Raw genomic sequence first — 17,028 nt, 5'->3', positions numbered from 1 at the left:
GCACTTTGACTGTCTAATGACTAATTACTAAGTAATGACAAATTACGAATTAATATCTAATTACTGATTAATGACTAAATAATAATTAACTGCTAATTAATGACGCTTAAGCTTGGGTAGTATTATAATCTGATAGCTTTGAAAAGTAACGATTGTCGCGTGTAGTAATTCTCAAAAGTGGCTTCAGGCAGCTGCGTTGGGCTATTGGCTACACGACAGGCTTTATTGGCTAATAAATGATCCAGAATAGCTCTGGGCTACTCGTGAACATATGTGAGAGTGTTTTTGGTCTTCCTTTAGCATCAGACATGATGGGAAGTTTAATCACTGTCAATGACAACTAATTAGTTGTCATTGACAGTATTTATCACTTAAGTGATAAATACTGTCACTTACCTAGTTTTTCTCTTTGTTATGGCATAACACTAATGCGCATCTTGGCCATGCTTGAGTTCCTGTCCGAGGCCTACTTATTATAGAGTTCTTCGTCGCAATGCCTGTATCGCCTGTCTCGTCCACGATTTAGTGTTAGTCAACTGGTAGAATATCTAATTTCTGTCATTAACGCCGATTTACGACGAATGTTTCATAACGCCCTAGAAATTTTGCCTGGGTGTAAGCTATGTCCAGCTCCCTGCGCATCAGCAACTAGAGTCATCTGTTGGCCTTAGTAGCGAACTCCGCTCAGAGGTGATATTTTTAAAACTTTTAATTCTGAGAAACCTAACAAGTCCTGAGAGATTCTGCTTAAACACGGCGACTATCATGGCCGACTCTTTCTCCCTGCTGCCAAATCTGAGCGGGTAAATAGTTCTTGCATTCACGCTAGCTATTTTCGTCGGCCATAGAAAACCAATGAGATGCAGCGGAGATTTCACTCAAATTCATGATGACTACGAAGTACTGTCCTTACAAAGTGGTAAAAATGTCTTCTCTGTTATATACCGGCCTCCTAAAAGCAATTTCTCAAAGTTTGCTTGCTTTCTTGATGAATATCTCCAATGGGTCTCAGATAACAACCTTAACCTAGTATTAGGTGGAGACATTAACATAGATTTTCTTTCACATTCTGCTAACAAACTAGAAGTTGAGTCTATACCGCAATGCAACGGTTTTATTAACGTCATAAATGAACCAACACGATTACAGGCTGCAACGTCAATTGATGTGTTTTTTACTAATCCTCCAGGTCATCATCTTAAATCAGGAATAATTAATGTCCATATCAGTGACCATCTTCCAATATACCTGATTGTTGAGTATGAAACATCTAGGAAACAATGCGTACCTTCTGCGATAGAATACCGGCGCATTAATAATGAAACACTGAATTTCTTTCGAGGCGCACTTGCAAAATTAAATGTTGACTGGAACGTTGTGCGAAAGAAAAATGCTCCAGAGGATGCCTACAATGCCTTCATCGCCATATTCAGGACTATATATGAGCAAAGCTTTCATTTTGCCACTTTCAAAAGACCTCGAAAAGCCAGAAAACCATGGATAACTGCAGAATGCCTTAAAATGATAAAAAAGAAGACGCACCTTTACAACCGCTTCATTCAAACAAAGTTACCCGATGACCTTGTACGATTTAAAACATATCGAAACCAAGTTACGTCTACTCTTCGTCAGGCAAAAAAACAGTACATGGAAAAACTATTCAACCAAGACTTACTAAAAAGGAGCGATCTTGTGTGGCAAAACATTAAAAGAATTTTAAACCGAGGTTCTGCTGCCACTGATGTAATTGAACTTTTTGTTGATAATGAAACAGTGAGTGGGAAAAAGCTAGCAGATAATTTTAATAATCATTTTGTCTCAGGCGGATGGGAATGACGATCTCACGGATGTGAAGTGTCTTGACGAACGGATTGTTTCCAGTGCATTCCTATCGCCAACAGATGCTATTGAAATTAAAAATTGCCTCTTGGCTTTACGCAACAGCAAGGCACTTGACATTGATGGTTTCAGAATTTCCCCAGTAAAGTATGTAGCCGATGTAATTAGCCCAGTGTTAGAATATATTTTTAATTGTTGCATTGAACATGCAGTATTCCCCAAAAGAATGCAGATTGCCAGAGTCATGGTTATACATAAAGGCGGAGACAAAAACATTCTGTCAAATTATCGACCAATATCCATTCGTCCTGTTTTTTCAAAGTGTTTTGAAAAAATCCTGTTTAGACGAATATCTGGTTTCTGTGACAAACATAACATAATAACGCCCAGTCAGCATGGTTTCAGAAAACACTTTTCGACGGAAACCGCGCTTCTAACTCAGAAAGAACTAATCTTAGAGTCCTTTGAACAGAAACTTCTCACTCTTGGCATTTTCATTGATTTTTCCAAAGCATTTGACCGCATGAATCACAGAATAATGATAGCTAAGCTCGAGCACTATGGTTTTCGCGGAAAGTTTCTTCAAATAATTCAGTCTTATTTAGGTTCTCGAGTACAACAGGTAAACATACACAATGACTCCTAAGATTTTAGGCATATCACTTCAGGCGTTCCGCAAGGCAGTATCTTGGGACCACTCCTATTCCTCCTTTATGTTAATGACGTCGTCTGCATTAGTAAGCTGCCAACTTTCATTATTTACGCAGATGACACCACTTTATTTTTTAGAGCCTCACATTTACAAGATCTTCAGCAACAAGCATCACATTGTCTACACTCGCTTTTAGAATGGTCTAAATGCAATTTGTTAAGCATTAACACCCAGAAAACAAAGCTGTGCTCTTCAGACCTCGCAGTAAGCCTATTAACGAATCGCCACTTTCTTTAAGATTGGGCTCGTCACTCATCCAGATTGTTCCAGTCATCAAAAGTTTAGGTGTGATTTTTCATGAGAACTTATTATGGAATGATCATGTCGAAATGGTAATAAACAAACAGTCCAAGGTTGTCGGTATTTTATGTCGACTAAGGTACTTTATGCCGAAGCGTATTAAGCAAATGCTGTATAACGCACTTTTTTCTTCTGTTCTTAACTATTGCTTTTTGGTCTGGGGCACTACGTCTTTTACCAACATTAATCGTTTGCACCTTATTCAAAAAAAAGCTGTTCGTAGCATTGTGAATGCACCGCGACTAGAGCATAGTGGCCCGATATTTCAGGCACTAGGCATCACCCCCCTTCCCCAGTTGTATGAAACGTTGCTCTTAAGACGGTATGAAACAAGTGTTGTTAAAAACAATTGCTTTATGTTACAGCTGTCTGGACTGAAATACAATGAGTCTAAATACTCTACTCGAACAGTTTTGAATTGGTTTGTACCTAAGACCCGCACAAATTACGGGTATCAAATGCTGAACTTCACTCTCCCACATTTATTAAATAAGAAATCCTTATAAATGTATAGCTAAATAATGCCAACAACTGTTATATGGCTTGTGTGTTTGTACGTTTTTTTCTTTTTCTCTGAAAGTGCCCTCGTATTGTTTCTTTCGTTTGTTTTGTTAACGTGAACAAGTGTATCACTGCCAAGCTTCTGTAGGGTGCGCCGGCCTCGTTAAACCTTGCCACTGGCTTTTTGCCGGTGCACCCAACATCGCCATGATGTTCAATAAATATATTCTGATTCTGATTTAAAGTTCCCACAGTTATTTGCACTGCTCAGCGCCACTCGGCACACGGTGGCAGCTACACAAACTAGAAGACTGTGTCCACATTTCTTGAGCTTGTGCGCTATTAAGTAAACCAGGTTTGGCCACGTTTTTTTTTCCCGTTTGTGGGCAGCTATTTTTGTTGTCGTTGAAAACGTTTTTTGACCAAACTGAATATGAATCCGTGGTTGAAGACCCTATTTCAGGATTCAGTCGATAGGAGCTGCTAAAGCGGCCCTGTTTGCGAGCCATTTCTAGCCCTCAGGGCCTACGTTGAGCAGAGGAGCCTCCAACTAATGAGGGATTGAGGAAGGGATGGGAGTATGCCCTCGTTTTTCTGGCACGCCCATAGCATGCGGTAGAGATCCGCAATTTCTATCTGAGGTCCTACGTCATCCAGTCTCCATCACAGAATGAAAGTTGGGGCTAAATACTTTGTCTATCAAAAGCAAAGTTTGTCGTCAATTTCATTTTTAGGTTACTCTTATGTAGGCACTAAAAAGGAATTATCCTTCTTAACATTTAACGCACTTAAATTTTAAAAAAGTTGGTAACACATTCGGGCGACATAGTAGTCTTGTTCAGCAGCAGTTTCAGGAGCCCTCTACATCTCTCACCAGCTTTACAAAATGCAGACGGGCATTTCCCTCTCTTCCCTTCACCCATAACACACACCACCTGGCGAGGCGGTAGCAACTGTAATCATGCCCTTATATCACAGGTTTGAGGCAGTTTGAAACAAACAAAGCTTTCTGGGTGCATTTTTCCTTCCGCAATTTCAGCTAATCTACAGTCAAAAAGACGCATGCATGGATCGAAAATACTAAAACTCATGCACCAACTGGTGACAGCATCCGTACAGTTGACGATGTGCGCGTTTAATCTACGAGGTGAAGGCAGCGTGTACTTACGTGTTCGAAAGAGTGCGACGTGTGAATTTCACGTATTCTTTTTTCCTTTATAGTCTCCACATGATGTCGTGTTGACACCAGAACAAAGTTCTGTCGGACCTAGCGTCCACAGCCTACGCAAAGTCCTTCTCTGGTAAACAAAAAAAAACAGTGCTGAATTTTTATTGCGAAAGCAATACTGCTCGCAGTTTGAGCCCTTCAGCGTCATCCTGGCGGTGTAACCACGTTTGACCTTTAGCATGACCTCCGCTGTGACGTCACTCCAGACGGAGAGAGACAGAGCCCCAACTCGTCTCGTCGCGGTCGTCCCAGCGTAACCACGGTGCGCCGAGCAGCAGCTGCGCGCCGATGCCGTGAGGAGGCGCTCGCTATGATGACGTCACGCCAGACGAAGATATATCGGGCTCCGACCCGGCTCGTTGCAGTCGTCCCGGCGTAACCACGCTGTGCGTTTAGCCAGGCCATGTTATCCGACATGCACAAGGCAAGGCTGCAACGATTCGCCCAAGCTAGGAAACGACGGCGGGCTGAAGAAACGGATGAAGTTGCTTTCGCAATTTCCGGACTTAACCAAGCTGAGCGTCTGTCAATTTTTAGTTAAGGCGCAAGCTACTGCAGCTTCACTCGGCGACCTGCGCATGCGTGAACAATGACAAGGCACTCACACCGGTTTCGCAGTGGTCGCTTGATTCCTATGGTTTATTGGGCCTACAAAATACAGTTCTTGTTTAGAAGCAGGCAGAGTGGTGGTGTATCAACACGTTCAATTTGGCGAATGATGCATAGCATGAGTTCGAATTCAACAACTATCTGATCGTTAAGGGAAATCCTGAGCAGCAATTCAAAGTGCGGGGACAGCCGGCTAGCGAACAAGACAACGAATAGTTGTAGAAATCAAAGCTCGCATTACTGTTTTCATTATCATAGCTACGGGCACGCTACTAGGGTGATGTGGGAAGCTGGGATGATGTCGTTTCGCTTCTGTTAGGTCATGTCACGCGGCTTCGACCTGATACTTGTTCTCTTTGTATTCCACGCTTTGGTGTGTCCTGGCAGTCTTTGCTCTTTTCCACTTCTCATTATCAAGCTGAATTCTCTGTAAAAAGACAGGGGGGACACTCACACACGAAAATGAAACAATTATCATTTTACAATAAAGCAAACACCCGGTACAGCAAAAAAAAAAGAAGCAGGGCTTCTTTAATAGTGTTTTTAATATCTTTTTTCTCGCTGGAAATAAGCGCAGTGTGCCTGCCACTATTTTGAAGCTACTTTAAAGGACTGTCAAAAAAAAAATCATAATATACAGAGACAGCAATACTGTATGCAACAAGTTCTTCCCTAAGCCGCCTCCAAATGCAAAAAGTCTAAGTAAAAGAAGGAAAACATGGTTCATGGATGCCATTGGTACAGCAAATACATACTTCGTTTTACTACGGAAAAAGCAGATCAGCTGTGTTGTTTCGGGAATCTAGCTAGTTGCATGTCATTGCTAGCAAGATAATCGATAACCTCAATAAAGTGCATATTACCCTCAAGCATGTTTACTATGAAATAAATTAAGCTATACATTAATGAACAAACCTCTGTTGACAACAGTACTGCCGTGTCCAAAATATAACGGAAGGGAAGCAGGCTATGTGCTTTGTGCACGATTATTATAAAAAATTCGGTACAAAATGGCACATGTACTCAGCCGAGAACAGGCTCTATATGTTATGTATAGTGTGTGTATGTGTATGTGCTTTTATTTGAATATATATTACTTTTTCTGCTGCTCCACACGTCATAAAGCCCGTACCATAGAAGTCCGCAGCCTCTTTTTTTTAATGAGAGAAAAAAGCGACAACAAGAAATCCATCATGCAAAGAGCATTTTGAATACTGCCCTGAGAAATCTTTATTGTTTTAATGCGGCGACAGTTATGTTTTGCAAATTATAAGACATACATAGAAAACTCTCTCTCTTACCTGCTAGTTAAGAAAAAAAGAAGTCTGTAAAATCAGGCATCCTATAGCGCGGCATATCTTTTTTTGCTATTAGACTCGTTATACACGCAATAAGCCAGAACGGGGCAATATTCAAAATCAAGTTCAGTTTGCTTGATGGAATTCGCGTTTTTTCTTCTGCCATTGCGATCGTTCAGTTGACTTCGCAGCATCACAGGATCGTTCATAAGATTGCTAAACATGGCAACTGTTTCTCAAAGCCCACATCTGTAAATAATTGGCCAAAGGAATGTAGCTTGTTCCTTAAAACACCGACGCCTCATCAGCGGGAGCTCCACTCAGAAGAGATCACCGACGACTCTGCATTTCACAAACATTTGACACAAACAAATAGAAGGACAAAGCTTCGCACCTTAGTAAAGCGCCAAAGGAGGAAGGCGCAGTTCAACAGGAAAAGCGACGCACGTTACACCTACGAGACGCTTACAGACAATTTAGGCAGCATCGAAGCAGCCAGGCGCGCTTGGGATTGTGACCTAAGTCGCTTGGAATATTGTCCAGAAGGGAGAGAAAAACGTTCTTCAGTTATCTCAGACTGAGATTTCAGGCTTGCATGTCCTAGAAAAATGTTTCCGGCTGTTCATGTATGTATATACAAGCAGATCCACGGAGCTCTCGATATACAAGGCTCAGTGACATATGGCATCAAGAATTGATTCCCTGATGGCCTATTAATGAGTCAGATGTAGCGGGACAGCGCCGTTTAGGCGGAACTAAATAGGCGTGTGACAGGAACGGTGCGGCGTGAATTGGCGCCAGGAGTGGACAAAACACCGAGAACAGCCTCCGTCCTTTGCTAAGAATCGCGATTATTGCGCGTTTTTCGCGTGCGCGAAAGAGAGACTAAAGGTGCATGTCCATCCACGACAATTCGCTGCTTGGTGTCGCCACATGTTTTACGTGAGGGTTACAGTGCAAGGCTACATGTTTGGTGTACAAGAAACACTTTTGTAATGTTCATGCGTTCGTAGGAGACTGACGGACGATATTCCGCCAGTGGTCAAATGTATCGACGTTACACGCTACAGCCAGCATAGTTTACTACCGAAACGAACGAAAAAGCTCCCTGCGACTCACGCTGTGTTTGAAATTAACAGTGTCTGGAATAGGGGGAAAGAAAAAAAGGATATCTAAGCAGTTCAGCATGCTCCCTCGCAAGAGGGCGTTTAGAAGATAGAGGGTAGCTGCAAAAGAATCTTATTATATCACACCTAAGAAAACCGCAGCTCAATAAAAAAGTTTGAACAGCACGTTCCGTGCAAAGTTGGTAACCAACGGCCTATACTTTCACGTGTTTCCTAGAGACGCTTACGCAGCCTCCTAAGCCTCAAAAAATCCCTAGCAAGTCCGTTACAGAGCAAGCCACAGCGGTCAGCTAGACTTACAGGCACTCTTTTCGCAAACGTGCATCAGCCATGAAGCGACCGATCGCATTTGCAGCCGATCTCATCGAAAAGTATCGCTTACCACTGTAAACAAGCGAGCACTCCTCGCGCCTCATTTCCCGAGGGGTTTGAACCAGCGAACCTTTCGATGCGTCCAACGCGACGACGAAATGCTACGGGGTCGGGGTTGCCGCGCTGGCAGGTCGCTGGAAACAAAGCGGCTTCGCAGCGGTTCTTGAACCCTGGATAAACAACGGGGGCGCGTAAGCGAGTACCGATAAGCTATCATAGAAGGCAGTCACAGTACAACAACTTTTACGGTATAGTAGTGCTCTTCGAGAAAAGAAAGACGGAAGAAAACGAGACAACTTGTGCTGCATCTTTGCGTCCCGAGTCCTAGATATTTATACACATATATGGCGATAACGTGACACAAAACTCTCGCTATTGTACGGGATGATGCGTCGACGACACGCGGACACACCGACTCTCCTTCGTGGCTGTCGCGACTGCAGCGCCTCGCAGCGGCAGCGATGGGTTTGCCGTCCCCCTAGAGACACGTCTCTGTGACTATGGTATTTCGGTATAGACTTCCTACGTCACAGTTACACACAAGTTGAGGGAAAGGGAACGGTCGGGAAGGCGTTTTGGGGAGGAAACGACACGTTAACCTGTATGCACCGTCAGAAGTAACCGGTCATGCCAACGTACACCTGGAGCTGTAATGGTCTTGTTAAGTAATACGAAGAACCGAGAGCGCATGTCTTGAAAATTACCCAAGTTCGGGTGCTGGAAACGACCACTTCTCTTGATGACACACTGCTGGCAGGAAGTGATTAAAATTTTATAGCTGCTCGCAATTGGCGTGTTGCTTATTTTAAGGTGCGGACGCGCCTTTGTCACAGCCTAGTTTAAATACAAAGCTGGTTCTAAACCAAATAAATTAGGCAGAAATAACGTGTAATTTTTCCGTCAGCTAAACGCCTATTCAACCTGCCACACCTGGTAAAGACTGTCCGCAGGAGGCTCAGGCGAACCAGGAACAACTTTTTGAGGTAAAGAGCATAAAGACCATGTTTAAACCATGCTGGAGGGTAGGGTCAAACGGGGATCGGTGGAGTCCGTGACATGCATGGAACACGAAGTGTGTATTTCCCTATAGAAAGACGAATAAATTAGTACCACATATTCGACTCACGGTAAATGGAGAGAAGGCGTACTTTGTTAAATAGAGTGGCGCTTGTCTGTCTGTATCCGGTCGCTTTACTCGGAAATGCTCGCAGCCACACAAGCTAGGCTGTCTTCTGCCTGTTTCATTGTTCCACCTCAAGATGTTCACTCTTTTCGCTTAGTGTCTGCTGGTGACATACCTATTCTCTGTGCGTTACCCATTTAACCCAGAGTGCGCAGAGTACGGAGCCAGAAATGTGAATGCCAGCAGCTGCCGAATAACCCGGTTCTTCAGCTCGAGCAGATCTGCAGGCCTGACAGGCCCGAACGTCAAGATAATGAACTGCACGTCTTCAGTTTCATTATGAACGCCCAACAGGCTCACTTATTCAGTTTCAATGTAAGTGAAGAACATTTTTCATTTTTTCCTCTCCGGTCCAGGTAAACAATTCTCAGAACGTATCAGTCAGCCACGGGCGTCGGTATTCGGCGTTCTCCCTAAAGTTTGAACGTAAGCTGCCTATTCTGGTTTAGCCCATGTGTTTAATTATGTCATCCCGCCTTTCTTCCTCTTGCATTCATGTAGCAATTTTCCCAGAACCACCACCATGATAAGTCAAGAAGTGTCTCCCTTACTCCAGTACTTCATTGCTGTGGCCGCGCACAGTTTGCTAACACTACACAGCGGCGAACCTGCACTAGAGCTCAATACTTCATCCGGGAACTGAACCTCGTATCGCGGCTGGGCTGAAACGGTACTGGCTCTCAGCTCTACCAATTCATGCATGCTGACGCTAAAGTTGTCCATTCAGGATGCCTTGTTAGCACTTCTCAGTCGGAACTCGTACAGAATAATCAGTTGTTCCTAGATCCATGGCAGTAACACTTCTACGCATCCGAACCATTAGACATGAGGGTTTCAGCAGCACGCACCTCACAGCTAATGTGGCATCAGTCTTCTAAGCTGTCACCGCTTTGATATCAAAAAAGAGTGCGCCCGCAGATCCACTCCCTTCACTTCTCGAAAAGCCAAGTGTTACTGAACATGCATAACATTTCACACTTCACTGTACGCTGCTTCATTTCTCGCGCATACACATAATGTGCTCCTCCTCAACCTAGAATGCGTAACAAGGACCGCAGTCCAACAGTGCTGCCAGGTGGAAAAGGAAAGCAGAAAACGGCTTCTCGCGAAACAATGAGGCAGATAGAAGCGCGCCCAGTTTCGGGGGCCGCGAGCATTTTCCGCACGAGCTGTCGACTCCTCTGCGGCGCGGCCGATCAACACTGGGCCACCTCTGGTGGTGGCGCCGAGGCGGGCACGCCGCTGGGTGGCGCCTCGTCCTCCTTGGTGGGCGAGACGTCCGACTCGTCGTGGCCGTTGGCGGCCGCCACTTCGTCTTCCTGGCTCTGCTGCGACTGCGGCGGCTGGGGACTGGTCAGGTTTGTGGGACTCTGCGGTCGAGAGATGCAAGGAACGGGTCACTCGAGGAGCGTGTGTGTAGGTAGATATTACTCAAAATAACTAGCATTTATCCAAGAGTAGGTAACTGTTAAACATTTCCCCTCCTCTGCGGCGAAAAAGAAACGATGTGAAAAATCTTACCACCCCTCACCTACCGTTACCAGTCGAAAACGCTGAAAGAGTCAGACCCAGATTATTGCAAACATTTTGTGTGTGTTCTCGAGTTACGTAACAACAGTGTTGTCTGTATATTGTGCGGCTGCTGTAGTCGCAACACAGTTCAGTCGTTGAGACTGGCGGATGCACAATACTACAGAAGGCGCTGTCGTTACTACAACGATTCCTCCTGCTGCCACAAGTCCCATTATAGTACAGGAGGACCCAAAAGTTTCGTACTGTGTTTCTCTAATGGGTTATAAAAATGCATTGGAGGCGGCCCCGTATAGGAACTCCACCTGGATTACCTAACCGAATAGAGCGCACACTACACAGCACCAAATTCTTGACGCTTATGGAGAATGGAGAACACGGATAAGTGGCCAACAGGTCAACGGATAATTGGCCAACAGGTTGACGAAAATCTTCGAATTGAACAAAAACGCTGAAAATAGATTCTCGGAATGTGATTAGACCGAAATTTATTCGTCACTTCACATAATATTCAGCGGATGGTTTTATTTTCGATGTTTCATGAGCGCGCGCCAAGCTCTCCCGGCCGGCGCGAGGTGAAGAGCGTGACGTCATGGCACCCTCCCGCGGCGACAAATATGGCGGCGCCCTTCGACGCATGAAGCCTTGCTCTAGCCTTGCTTCGGACTGGTTTCGTCGTTGTTACTGCCTTCTTCAGCGCGTTGAATGGCCATAAATGGGCCACCGGTCTTTCGCTTCGTCTCCTATCGCCCATAAGAAAACGTACGAGTAATAAATTTGCTTTATTTTTTTATTTAGAGTGACGATTCTGCCCCCTTTAGGCTAAGAGGGGGTTCGGTTTGTTGACAACAATGGTTCCCTTCTTAACCACTACATGGCGCCACTAGTCTGAACATCGTCGGGCTTCTGTTTTAAATGTGAGAATGTTAGAAATGGCGTAAGGTCCGGAAAAAATAGCTGCATTTAGCATACGTAAGCGTGCATACGGTTATGGTATGTAGACAGCATCGATTAGCATCTTGACATATCTGTGTACGCCGTGAGCAGACGACAAAGAGACGACGAACGGCCGACGCGATGGCAATCGTGCTTCTGCGGGAACGGTGGGCGCGCGGGTGTAATGACGTCTAGTCGCAGCTTCCACAGGCGGCCGCCAGGTGCAACGATACGGCGATAAATCGCAAAAAAAAAAGTGTTATCCGCCTTTTTCGCTAAAATGCTTGTCGCGTTTATCAATTTTAGCAGTCAAGCTCTTGTTTACATGTAAAAGAGCAGCTCCAAAGTTTGGTTCAGTATCCCTTAAGGGCATAATACCGTGCGAATGACGGCGTCGCTTGCTCGCGAAAAAAACTCGCTATCTATCTACTGCTGTAAAAACAAGGACTTGCTTAGACCAAACAAAGTTAGCGCAGGAACAGAACAGGGACAAAAAAAGACACGCACGAGCACTCGTGTGTGTCCTTGCTTGTCCCTGTTCTGTTCCTGCGCTAATTTTTTTTTACATGCGTTACTAACAAGCCCAAACTGCCACCTTAATTACTTACACCAGCGCTGTTACTTGTAGCAGGAGGCAAACAGCCATGCTGGCAAATTATATTTTTTTCTAAAATACATACTTGCGTGCAGACACTGACCAAAGAGGACCACATATTACAATGCACAGTACGCATACATATGTTCTGCGTTTGTACGTGCACAAGTACGTACTCTTAAGAATGAACCTACTCGCCCAGACGAAGTATACTAATCGTAAAATCTTCTGAGCATCATATCACGCACAATTCACAACCTCGTAAGCAACCACGTGATGATGGAGCTCACTAACAAAGAGCTTGAACATGACATAAAACGTTTTAGTAGAGCGTTTTTACGTTCCTATGCAGTTCATAGCACTGTTTTTGCTCATATGGAGACAAACGTGCCCCATCTTCTAAATGCGTTAAACTTAGCGCGACGTAACGTGGTTGCGTAACTGCGCAGTTAAAGGCCGCTAAGCTCTGATGAATTTAAATTACCTTTATACAAGCAATTCGCATGGCAACGTAGTTACTTAGGATGTTGTCCATCACACGCGGTGACGAGCACGCATATGCTGCCATGCGCTCCAGCTCCGTTACACCATTTGGAGCATACAGTCATGCAAATGTACTGAGCTAACTGCTCTAATTGCACATGCAAGACGCAAAACTTCGCACAGCGCTGGCGTGAACTTGGTTTAAATTAATCAGTTTTCTTCACGAGTGCACGGATCGGCAGTTCCTAGCCGATATGAACGCATGTATGAGGTAAAGCAATAAAGATCGTTAAAGATGTAAAGAATAAGTGCTGCAAATTCACAGGAAGATTCAATATTCGGAAGAGGAACATAAGCGCATCTGAGATTTTATCTAATCAATAAAATTATGCTTTATAATCTCGCTTCCTTATCAAGTTTAGCTGAGAAGCTTTTTTTTCGTTTATACGGCAGTTTTTTCTTTATACGGCAGTTTTCAAGGTGTCCGTTGGACAGCAGATTGAAGCTTTCCCCTTCACTGCTCTTGTTCAAGTCTGTGCTCCTTGCAACAGTTGTGGCTATACTATTTCGCGAAACACGCTCGTTTTAGCCAGTTGGTGTGCTGACAGCTTGTGGTGTATACTATGTATCAGGAGAAACTCTGATGTCCTTCAGGGTATTGAGTTTAAATATATATTCTTGAACAGTTACAAAAAGCCGCAGGTACGTAATGTCGCGAATGTAACAAATTTTTCTTTATTTTTTCCTCCCACAATCCTGACAAAATGGGACATGCGCAGTCATGTAACAAACCGCGCATGCGTGCTCCTTTTTTCTTCACAGATCTTCCTGACAGCGGCGTCATACATTTCAACCGAAAAGAACTGGCTGTAAGGAACGTATTCACACAAGAGTAGGCACGTAATCTCAAGTGTATTACTTACTACACTGCGTGCATTTGATATGCTGCGAATTCACGACATTGGGACTGAAAGGATTTCAATAGATCAATAGATTAGATATGCGTTACGCAAAGTTGAAACGCAGGCATCTGGACTCCACCCCATATGTACGATCCTGTGCTGCTGGTAACAAGTGAATCAATGTAATAGGCGCGCTAACTAATGCTGTTTCCGTGAACCAGTCCTTCGCGGTTATCTGGGAGTGCGCGCGCGAAAGGACAGTTCTAGCGCAAAACTCCGTTGCCTGTACGCTGTTGTCGTTGGCCACGATGTCGGATTAGACACGGTCTGAACGGACTGGCTGGAAGAAACGAAAACGGAAGCAGTTATTCAGCAGGGCGCCATTACTACCGCGTGTCTGCTACTGATCTGACAATATCGCTATTGGACGCCGACAATGTGGCCGTGTTGTCAATCATGTTAAAAACCTATGTTTAGCACTTATTAGTTAACAAGGACACTTGACGTAATAAAATGTCCCCAGATCTGACTTTGTATCCTTATTTTCGGCTTTAATATTACTGCCTACAGAGGGCGTGCTAGTCCCTGTGAGAATTTTCCCATTTATTCTATATTTAGAATTCGCAGACGTTGTTAGAGCCGCAGCTGGCGCGGGCCCATCAAGACGCAACACTTAAATTTTACTCATTCGGGTGCCAACATTACTTTCTATTTCGATGCCCGGTCAGGTGTCACTGGCGTAAGTTTATTTTCAAATAATATGAGTCTGAGTGCAGACGCAGTCGGAGCCCGCTCTCAAAATACTGTGATGCCCTGTACGAGTACAGGGCTACTTCAGTGCCGGAAGCCAATAAGACCAGGATGCTATCTTCACTCACTACGGGATCTTACTCTTGGAGCTGGCATCATCAGACTAAATATGTTATCACGTTTCTGTCTTCATTTAAAGTTCTGTTGTGGCCTTCATTCTCCTGGTAGCTCTAAAATAAAACGAAGAAACATAGATTTTACCCTGATCTGCATATAGTTTTCTGGTTAATGCTCCCTGGTCGCATTTGACAGCCCGAGAATGCGTATTCCCAGTCGCTATTTTATTTTTTTCCTTCAACGCCAACGAACAAAACTGGCTGGTATCTGACTGCCAAGCGTTCACTTTCAAAGCCTTACAAAGCGTCACGAATGAGACCAGATAAATGAAGAACAGTACATCTATGAGAGAGAGAGAAAAGGACGGAAAGGCAGGGAGGTTAACCAGGCGATGCCCAGTTGGCTACCCTACACTTGGGATGACTAGAGCATAAAACTAGGTGATGGTTTATGGTTAAGGGGGTTTAGCGCCCCAAAGCGACTCAAGCTCTGAGGGACGCCGCATTGAAGGGCTCCGGAAATTTCAACCACCTGGGGTTCTTTAACGTTCACTGACATCGCACAGCACACGGGCCTCCAGAATTTCGCCTCCATCGAAATTCGAGCGCCGCGGCCGGGATCGAACCCACGTGTTTCGGGTCAGCAGCCGAGCGTCATGACCACTGAGGCACCGCGGCGGCTTATAAAACTCGGTTAGTATTTGCGGCAGCTGTTTCAAGGAGGTGGGATTAGACTTTGCGCTTGCTTATGTAAATCACTTGAAAGAAAATTTAATACCGCAATCAATCCGGCAAGTAAGTTAAATTTAACTACGTAACAAGCAAGCCCACGGTGGATGTTTTAACTACGGCTCTTTTATGCTCAATGCCGCTTTTTCTCCATGCTGTAAACGAACAGCACAAAACGTCATAGGCGCATGAACTTAGGGCCACTGAAGTGCGCTCACACCGGCTGGAGATGGGTCATGCTGCGCGGTGATCATTAAGCGAGCGCCTTTCAAAAGAGTCACTGGCCAATTTCATTAATTCGCGAACTCATTTAGGACAGTCGAAGAAAAAACAAGAAAACAAAACATGTGTCATTTGAAAGACGGCATTACTGGAGGCTTCTTCTACGTTTCTCTGAAGTGCACTGTTTAAGCGTCATTCAGGTTAGCAGCCGCTAGCAGAAAATGAACCCAGGCAATCATATTCCAGCATAATCTCATCAGAAGTCTAGCTCCAAGCTTCTTTCGGAGTCAGGCAGCCAAACTGCCAAAAGAAAGTGCAGACCGCAATAGAATTACGGTCTGAACTTAACTCAGACTTAGGCAGTTAGTACCTCTTATTGCCGGCTCGAAATGTTTTGCTCTCGTAGAAGAATTGAGTGGCTAATCAACTGTGAACCAGCCTCCAAAACTATACTACATGAGGCATGATATGTAAGAGTCATAAAAGGTGCTCTCTATACGTGCAATGTCATCGTGTTTCGCTCCGAGAATTTAGCCGACTACTCCGTGAATCCGATAAAAAGTGTGCTAATCGACAGAACCACTGATAGAAATGCCAATAGCTTCCTTCGTGCCTTTGCTGATCACTTTGCTTCGTCTATTTCGCTAAGCTTCGAGACCTGTCGACCGACAGCTACACGCGACTCTAGACTCTAGCTATGCTACAAGCGTCGTGGCTTGACATGCATAAGCCAGTAACATCGTCGTCATGCAGATCTTTTACTACTGTTCATTAAACACGAACCACTCACCCCTTCGGCAAACAACCTTCATAAAACTATGTATGTTTGGTTGTTAACTGTAATGTCCGACGAATATATAACGTATGATGCAGCTGTTAAATTATCATTACTTTACGATTAGGCCAGGATTGCAATCTGTTAAATCACAGTACTGCACAAGCCGCATTTACCGACACATTTATCAAACCGAAGTCAGTGTTTGAGCTACCAAAGATGGAGTAGGCCTTATCGAAGATTGTTCATTCCAAGAGCTTATATACCCGAGCCTCGAAAGTTCACAAAATATAAATGCGCTATGCTGCTGCACTTGCAGGTAGTGGGGTTATTTAAAATTTTTTTATTTATTAATTGCATGTGCCCGAGTATGTGTGTAAGGCAGCGTAATTCCTAGATGTTCAAAAATTACTCCAATTGAATAAATCTTAGTAAGCAACTACACGTTCCCTCGCAAATGTACCAGCTTTTAACATATTCTGCATGTTGTCGAGTAGGCGTTCGTAAGTGGTCATACCACCGAGAGCAAGGCAGCGACCACACCCGCTCGGGAACAAAACTCTAAATCCCTTTATTGACAACATTCCACCTCTAGGAGTCAGCTCAGAGAGCACCACGAGTCAACTAATAGGTGGCAGCCACCACACATGCAGGCACGAGGAACAATGAAATGTTGACGCTCACAAGTTTTGTCCGCAGCTTTCATTGTCTGGCCATTACAGGGTTAAGCTTGCATTTGTCATGTTTACGTGTAGCCGGAACTTGTTCTTAGCGCTCCCGCTCTCCTGATTACCACTGCGCTAAGCTGTTTGGGTGTGATA

The 17,028-nt window shown here is 44.5% G+C and overlaps 1 protein-coding gene across 6 annotated transcripts in view; it reads right to left on the bottom strand.

The window, feature by feature from the left end:
* Positions 1-5,190: 5,190 nt before the first annotated feature.
* tau (microtubule-associated protein tau) overlaps positions 5,191-17,028 on the bottom strand; it is a 74,056-nt gene continuing 62,218 nt past the window's right edge. Inside the window, exons 8-9 of one of the 6 annotated variants that reach the window (XR_016283487.1) lie at positions 7,997-10,539; positions 5,191-5,616 (exon numbers count right to left, since the gene is read on the bottom strand). Coding sequence is in view for 1 of the 6 variants with exons in the window: in XM_089547970.1 (XP_089404096.1) it covers positions 10,366-10,539 (174 nt within the window). In the remaining 5 variants the exon portion in view is untranslated. Of the gene's footprint in view, positions 10,540-17,028 lie in introns of all 6 variants that reach the window. The other 5 variants (XR_016283488.1, XR_016283490.1, XR_016283489.1 and 2 more) reach the window with 5 other exon arrangements.

The sequence above is a fragment of the Amblyomma mixtum genome, chromosome 6 (assembly GCF_055824585.1).
Source record: "Amblyomma mixtum isolate Tamu chromosome 6, ASM5582458v1, whole genome shotgun sequence".
Lineage (NCBI taxonomy): Eukaryota > Metazoa > Arthropoda > Arachnida > Ixodida > Ixodidae > Amblyomma > Amblyomma mixtum.
The sequence above is the reverse complement of the archived record's forward strand: the minus strand, read 5'-3'. Positions and strand labels throughout refer to the sequence as shown.